The sequence below is a fragment of the Telmatherina bonti genome (genome assembly GCF_933228915.1).
Source record: "Telmatherina bonti genome assembly, chromosome: 24".
Lineage (NCBI taxonomy): Eukaryota > Metazoa > Chordata > Actinopteri > Atheriniformes > Telmatherinidae > Telmatherina > Telmatherina bonti.
In genome coordinates, this window is record NC_136633.1 from 22,982,468 (window position 1) to 22,991,058 (window position 8,591).

The 8,591-nt window shown below is 46.9% G+C and overlaps 1 protein-coding gene across 1 annotated transcript in view; it reads left to right on the forward strand.

Moving 5' to 3' along the window:
* The window catches only part of zranb3 (zinc finger, RAN-binding domain containing 3), a 146,182-nt gene extending 138,061 nt beyond the window's left edge, over window positions 1-8,121 (forward strand). Inside the window, exons 21-22 of the mRNA XM_079263659.1 lie at window positions 7,130-7,261; window positions 7,910-8,121. Coding sequence (XP_079119785.1) covers window positions 7,130-7,261; window positions 7,910-8,008 — 231 coding nt within the window. The 3' untranslated portion in view covers window positions 8,009-8,121. The remainder of the gene's footprint in view (window positions 1-7,129; window positions 7,262-7,909) is intronic.
* Window positions 8,122-8,591: the final 470 nt, after the last annotated feature.

Genomic DNA, 8,591 nt, shown 5'->3' on the forward strand with positions numbered 1-8,591 from the left:
GGCCTTCATGACTGTCAGTTGTTGAGGTATTAAGCATTTGATATGTTCCTGGTCATTTAAAAACAGCATTTACAGCAGAAACAAACAAACTCCTGCTACGTCCGTGCGCCATCATGGACGCTTTGAAGAATACATGGTGACGCAAGGCAAGAGGCAAGAGTCTCCTTAGATCAACCAATCAGAGTGGCTGGTTTGTTTAAGACCGTTGCAAATCTCCGTGAAGGGGAGGGACTCCAGACTAAGTCGATCGGTATTGAATATATAGAGCACTCCAGTCTGGAGTGCCAGGCTAACACTAATGAAATGGTGGGAACCGCTCCCGAGCTCCAATTCTGCTCTTCAGAAACCTTCTCAGTGACATCATGGAGGCTCCGCCCATCTTTTTATATAAAGTTTGTGGTTAGGTCATACTCTGCACTGCCCTCTGGGGGAATATATTGTGAAAGTCTAAACTCTGAGGTGAGCCCAAGTGCTGGCAGGATTGATCCTAAAAATCATTAGTTGCAATGCCAAGACAAGTATCAGTACTGTTTGGTACCAACGTGTTGAGATCCATTTTTTTTTTTACCAGTTTAAATGAACGAGTCACTAAGCAGAAGTTGATAAGCTACTGGATCCATATAATTTGAATTAGCGCTGTTCGAGCAGGAAACCATCTACAACCTGCAGATCTGTGGCTGTCTTGGACTAAACATGCCCACTGATTTAGTTTTTTGTTCTTAACAAAAGTTAATTTCAAACCAAAGTTAGATATAATATTGTTGCACTGAGTTCCAGTACAACATCATTTTAATCTATTCTTGAACATGTGATGAAGACTGAACTTTTAACTTGCTCTGTACGGGGTTTAGCTCATAAAATTGCTGCCCTCTGTAAAAAAAAAAAACATGTTTCTTGGATAAAGTTGAGGGATCAGACTCAACCTAATTGAGTTTTATGTTGCTGCTGGATTTCTCTCAAGATAGCGATTCAGTAAGGACACTATGAAGCTGAGCAGGAAGACTGGACCAACTGTCAAGCTTGGCAGTAAAAGAAATGCAGCTGTGCTTCCAACGCTCAAACCCTTGGTGACTTGGTGATTTTATGCCACTGGATGCTTCCAGAGGGCGGAGAGGGAGGGCTGTTTGGCCCACATAGCCCCGCTGTTAGTTCAGCTGTCAGTAAATGGTTTAGGCCAAGCTAAAGTTTCTTCCATTTTGCAGTTTCCTACAACACGTAAATTTGTTATGATTAGCTATTTACTAACTAACCTTTTTTAATTTAGTGAAAATGGATTTACTAAATATAATTTGTTTTTCAGCTGTCTCTGAATGCAAATTTGGATTTTACCCATCTAAGGCTGATTTTCATAATTTCTGATTAAATATATTCAGTTAAATAATGATTTAAAGTTTTAATCTTTATTATTGCAACCCAAACTAGGAGTTTTCTACCAGACCAGTTGACCAACTTGGCTTAATGATTTAATAAACCCATAGGACCCCATTACAAGTCTCTCAATTGGACAGGTACAAGATACTGTCAGTGGCAAGATAAATACAAAAAAAAACATAAACAAATGTATAGTAAATACTGTTATATAGTCAAACTAAGTAGCTATAGCTTAGCCATAGCTATTAACTTTTTAGCCTGTAACTTAGTTGTAGCTATTGAGCTTAGCTAAATTTATACTTTATAATTTATTTATTTATACCTGTTAAGCTAAGCTAAATAGCTATAACTTAGCTATAGTTATAAGCTAAACCTTGCTTAGCTAACAACTTCATTATAGCTATTTAACTTAGCTAAATCTATACGCATTTGTTTAGTTATTGCTGTGATGCTAATATAAACAGCTGTAGTTTAGCTGTAGCTTTTTAGTTTAGCTAAACGTATGCATATTTACACAGTTACAGCTTTAAAGCTTAGCTAAACAGTTATAACATAGAAGTAGCTATTACCTTAACTCACTGTAGGTATTTACCTTACCTAAATCTTCACCTATTTAAATAGTCAACTTAGCTAAATAACTATAAGTTTGCTATCGCTATTAGTTTTAGTTAGTTATCCCTTGCTTATTTATAGCTTTTTAGCTAATTAGCTTAAAAAACCCAGATGATGGAAATTTGGGTCCTTTGACTGGCCATGGAGGTGAACTGCTGGTCCAGTTGGGATTAAATATATTATAAATTAATAGAACTAAATTGCTACAACTTAACTATAGTGATTTAGCTTATACAATTAGCTATAACTGAGATAAAATAATTTTATTGTTTTACTTTTCTTGTATTTTTCATCACAGTCCCCTGCAAGATTGTTATTCAAACAAAAACATCCTATAGTGGTAAATATACACACACACACACACATATATATATATATATATATATATATATATATATAAAGCAAAATTAGTTTTTGGGGGGTATATTTACCATTTATTACCATGTGAAATGTCTACCTGAGCCGTCACCTTATCGTGGTGGAGGGGTTTGTGCGTCCCGAAGATCCTAGCAGCTATGTTGTCGGGGGCTTTATGCCCCTGGTAGGGTCACCCATGGCAAACAGGTGTCTAGGGGAGGGACCAGACCAAGCACGGCTCATAGACCCCTATGATGACGACTAACCTGGGCATGAATGTTCCCTTGCCCGGACGCAGGTTACCGGGACCCCCCTCTGGAGCCAGGCCTGGAGGCGGGGTATGAGAGCGAGCGTCTGGTGGCCGGGCCTTCGCCCATGGGGCCCGGTCGGGCTCAGCCCGAAAGGGTTACATGGGCCCCACCTCCCGTGGGCTCACCATCTGCGGGAGGAGCCGTAGGGGTCGGGTGCAATGTGAGCTGGGCGGCAGCAAGGGGCGGGGACCCTGGCGGTCCGATCCCCGGCTGCAGAAGCTGGCTCTAGGGACGTGGAACGTCACCTCTCTGGTGGGGAAGGAGCCTGAGCTTGTGCGCGAGGTTGAGCGGTTCCGACTAGATATAGTTGGACTCACCTCGACGCATGGCTTGGGCTCTGGAACCAGTACCCTCGAGAGGGGCTGGACCTTCTTCCACTCTGGAGTTGCTCATGGTGAGAGGCGCTGAGCAGGTGTGGGCATTCTCATCAGCCCCCAGCTTGGTGCCTGCACGTTGGGGTTTACCCCGGTGGATGAAAGGGTAGTTTCCCTCTGCCTCCGGGTGGGGGGACGGGTCCTGACTGTTGTCTGTGCTTATGCACCGAACAGCAGTTCAGAGTACCCACCCTTTCTGGAGTCCTTGGAGGGAGTGCTGGAGGGTGCTCTTTCTGGGGACTCCATTGTTCTGCTGGGGGACTTCAATGCTCACGTGGGCAATGACAGTGAGACCTGGAGGGGAGTGATTGGGAGGCATGGTCCCCCCCCTCTGAACCCAAATGGTGTTTTGTTATTTGACTTCTGTGCTCGTCATGGATTGTCTATAACGAACACCATGTTCCAGCATAAGAGTGTCCATATGTACACCTGGCATCAGGATTCCCTGGGCCGCAGTTCAATGATCGACTTTGTAGTCGTATCGTCGGACCTGCGGCCACATGCCTTGGACACTCGGGTGAAGAGGGGGGCGGAGCTGTCAACTGATCACCACCTGGTGGTGAGTTGGCTCAGATGGTGGGGGAGGAAGCCGGTCAGAGCTGGCAGGCCCAAACGTGTTGTGAGGGTCTGCTGGGAACGTCTGGCTGAGTCCCCTGTCAGAGCGAGCTTCAACTCCCACCTTCAGCAGAGCTTCGAACATGTCCCGGGTGAGGCGGGGGACATTGAGTCCGAATGGGCTGTGTTCCGTGCCTCTATTGCTGAGGCGGCCAGCCGGAGCTGTGGCTGCAAGGTCGTTGGTGCCTGTCGTGGCGGTAATCCCAGGACTCGTTGGTGGACACCAGCAGTGAGGGATGCCGTCAAGCTGAAGAAGGAGTCCTATCGAGCCTTCTTGGCCTGTGGGACTCTGGAGGCAGCTGATGGGTACCGGCGGGCTAAGCGGCATGCGGCTTCGGCTGTTGCCGAGGCAAAAATTCGGGCATGGGAGGAGTTCGGCGAGGCCATGGAGAAAGACTTCCGGACGGCTTCGAGGAGATTCTGGTCCACCATCCGGCGGCTCAGGAGGGGGAAACAGTGCTCCATCAATACTGTGTACAGTGGAGGTGGGGAGCTGCTGACCTCAACTCGGGACGTTGTGGGTCGGTGGAGGGAATACTTCGAAGACCTCCTCAATCCTACCAACACGTCTTCCAATGAGGAAGCAGAGCTGGTGGACTCAGGGGTGGACTCTCCTATCTCTGGGGCTGAAGTCGCTGAGGTCAAAAAGCTCCTTGGCGGCAAGGCCCCGGGGGTGGATGAGATCCGCCCGGAGTTCCTTAAGGCTCTGGATGCTGTGGGGCTGTCCTGGCTGACACGCCTCTGCAGCATCGCGTGGACATCGGGGGCAGTACCGCTGGATTGGCAGACTGGGGTGGTGGTCCCCCTTTTTAAGAAGGGGGACCGGAGGGTGTGTTCCAATTACAGGGGAATCACACTCCTCAGCCTCCCTGGTAAGGTCTATTCAGGGGTCCTGGAGAGGAGGGTCCGCCGGATAGTCGAATCCCGGATTGAGGAGGAGCAGTGTGGTTTTCGTCCTGGTCGCGGAGCAGTGGACCAGCTCTATACCCTCTCTGGGGTCCTGGAGGGGGCATGGGAGTTTGCCCAACCAGTCTACATGTGCTTTGTGGACCTGGAGAAGGCATTCGACCGTGTCCCCCGGGGGCTCCTGTGGGGGGTACTCCGGGAGTATGGGGTACCGGACCACCTTGTACGAGCTGTCCGGTCCCTGTACGACAGGTGTCAGAGCTTGGTCCGCATTGCCGGTAGTAAGTCGGATCCATTTCCGGTGAGGGTTGGACTCCGCCAAGGCTGCCCTTTATCACCGATTCTGTTCATAACTTATATGGACAGAATTTCTAGGCGCAGCCAAGGTGTTGAGGGGATCCGACTTAGTGGCCTCAGGATTGGGTCCCTGCTTTTTGCGGATGACGTGGTCCTGTTGGCTTCATCTGGTCGTGATCTCCAGCTCTCGCTTGAGCGATTCGCGGCCGAGTGTGAAGCGGCTGGGATGAGAATCAGCACCTCAAAATCTGAGACCATGGTCCTCAGCCGGAATAGGGTGGATTGCCCTCTCCGGGTCGGGGGTCAGGTCCTGCCTCAAGTGGAGGAGTTTAAATATCTCGGGGTCTTGTTCACGAGTGAGGGAAGGATGGAGCGCGAGATCGACAGACGGATCGGTGCGGCGTCTGCAGTAATGCGGACTTTGCGCCGGTCTGTCGTGGTGAAGAAGGAGCTGAGCCAGAAGGTGAAGCTCTCGATTTACCAGTCGATCTACGTTCCTACCCTCACCTATGGTCATGAGCTGTGGGTCGTGACCGAAAGAACGAGATCTCGTATACAGGCGGCTGAAATGAGTTTCCTCCGCAGGGTGGCCGGGCTCTCCCTTAGAGATAGGGTGAGGAGCTCGGTCATCCGGGAGGGGCTCAGAGTAGAGCCGCTGCTCCTTCGCATCGAGAGGAACCAGTTGAGGTGGCTCGGGCATCTAGTCAGGATGCCTCCTGGACGCCTCCCTGGTGAGGTGTTCCAGGCACGTCCCTCTGGGAGGAGACCCCGGGGAAGACCCAGGACACGCTGGAGGGATTATATCTCTCGGCTGGCCTGGGAACGCCTCGGGATCCCCCCCGCAGAGTTGGCAAATGTGGCTGGGGAGAGGGAAGTCTGGGCTTCCCTGCTTAGGCTGCTGCCCCCGCGACCTGACCCCGGATAAGCGGCAGAAGATGGATGGATGGATGGATGGTGAAATGTCTACATTATTATAATGTAATCTTCTGCTTCCAGGTATCCATTAGGGGGCAGAAGACAAGTATCAGGTTGTGTTGAACAAGATTTTGTGCAAAGTTTTTACCATAAAGGTATGCAAAATGTCTCAATCAGGATGAATCAAATCTGTGACATTGGGCTCAGTTGGGTTAATTTCACAATATTTTTTCATTTGACACCAATGCGAAGCTTAAAAAGAAGGTGGTGATAGTAAAATTTATCCAAGTTCTCTGTTGATTTCACAATAATAACATTTATGAATTTTGTCCACACTGATTTTCTAATGAAAATCTTAGATCCTGACTGCCTTAATGTGAAAGGTAATGTATGTTTGTTGCTCCCACATTCATCACAAAGACTCAGTCATATTGGTTTGTGGGGAATTTGCATGTTCTTCCGCCTTGCCGTTAGATTAATTAGTTATTCCAAATTACCTGTCTGCATTTCCCTCAGGATGGACTGGCGCATGTGCAAGGTGTATCCCGCCTAGAATAATGAGTCTTAGGCTAGCTACATCACTCTCACTAGAAAATAGCACATCTCCAATGTCGTTAAACTTCACTCAATGATTAAGTTTCTCTTTTGAATTAAGTAAACTCTTCTGCTAACGCTGCTTTAAAAGTGTAATGTGTACTTCTCCAGAAAAGTCAGAAAAAGTTAAGTCATTTAGGAGTGTGTGTCTTACTGTACCACGTTATTCCCTCTGGTATTTTTAACCTAATTTCTGTGTTCTTCATCGGGCAGACTTGCAAGTCCTTTCTGTTTAAGTTTCCCTACAGCTGCCCATTATGTAGGTCATTTAGGTGATTTATTTGTCTGTACCTGAAGCACTGAATAGTGATAGATAATGGAAGGTAAAAGTTCACTGTCATTGATTTGTTTTCAGCACCTGGTTTTATCCTCACAATCACAAAGGCTTACATTACTCTCAACTCTTTAAGCCTTAATAAGAGGCTGTTTTTCTCCCGTTTGCTTTCAATATTTCCTGGATTTTGCCAATTATGTGTTTTGCCGTGATGTCTTATCACCTTTTATTGGGCAAAAGTGTCCCTGCAGTGCAGAGATTTGTTTAATAGGAATGGTTTGTGCATCTGTGTGTCCTGTCGAATAATAATTTGGGTCACTGCTGCACTTTAGCAAAGACATCAAATCAATTTAAGAAGAATTGGCTTTAGCATAGATGGATGGTTTGGGGAAGCAGAACAATCACAGCTTGTTTTGGGGGAATTTAGAGTGCAGTACAGGCGAATGTCTGACTGTAGTCTGTGTACTGACACACTGGTGATTGCTTTCCGGCTGTGTTTTCAGCTGAATGAGATGATCCGCGCTCCGGTCGAGGGAGATTTCTGGCAGGTCGACCACATCCGGCCGGTGTACAGCGGAGGAGGACAGTGCTCTCTGGACAACCTGCAGACACTCTGCTCAGTCTGCCACAAAAGCGTACGTGCACACTCTGCATCGCTGCACCTGTAACAACCACAACAGCAGCTTTTTAAAGCCAGAAGGGCTTCAAGGGGCAAAAGCAATTTGTCTGACATTTAAGGTGCACGGAGGATGGACCTCTCTGTTATCCTGGAGTAAAAAGAAGGTGTCATCACTCATGTTGAGGATCATGTAGTGGCAGTAATGCGATACATGGTCAAACACATTGATCAAAAGTCATATCGTCCCCCTCAGAGCTATTTATTCTTAGTAATAGCATCACATGATGTGGCTGTTTGACACATTGATATATAGCATGTGTTGCAAAAGGCTGTAAATCTGTCTCAGGAAACATTTCAGAGAGAGAACTGATGGAGAGCAGAGGTTTGGAAATGAAACACAGCTTTCTTTGTGAGCCAAAATGCGCTTTGCTTTCACGCTAGGAAGCTTTTTAGTGTGAGTGGGTGTCAGTTTAGAAGGAAATGCTTCATATGTAGACGAACATAAACTGATGTGGAGAACTGGGCCCTCTGATAAGGGGATCCTCTCGCTGTTTACGCCGCCGCTCAGACACTTTAATCTAGAGATGCTCAATATATTGATCTCACTTTTCAGCTCTGACTGCAGATTTAACCTCTTGCATCATGTTCCATTTTCCCTCCACAGCGGACGGCTCGGCAAGCCAAAGAACGAAGCCAGATGAGGAAGAGCGCCGCAGCCTCCAAGGTTGCATCAGACATCAGCAGGTTCTTCATCAGGAAGTGAAAGGAAATAAAATAGAGTAGGTATCGCGTTTGACATTCCCCGTTTTCCCACTGAGTTTAAGAGATTTTATTGACTTCATCAAATGCAAATTTAGCCAACTTCTTTCTCGTCCCCGAACCGTCACAAGTGCTGCAAGTTTGATTTATGATAGTCCACCCCCCCCCCACACACTTTTTTATATTCTTGCTGCAGGCTGAAGTGGAGCAGGTTGTTTAGAGAGATGCAGCTATTTTAAGGTTTTGCTAACTTGGTAGAAAAGAAGCAGGTGAGATGAATTGGGGGCTTTGCATTAAGTCAGAAAACACAACCAGGTGTCCTCATTGGTGCCTTGAACATCATGAAAGCTTGTGAATCTTTTTCCTCATTGCTTTGTAGTCAAATAAAAACCTGTTTTCATCTTTCTTTTTTTTTTTTTTTTTGTTGATTTCTTCCGTTACTTTTGATGCTTTAATCAGAGTTTTGGGTGTAAATTTGCCAAAGTGTTCTGACAGGTTAACGTAGCACTTCATGGCCTCGGGTCAGGAACACCATCGTCCGCGTCCACGCATCTACATCCTCTTCAGCTGGGCTTGATGATCTGAGC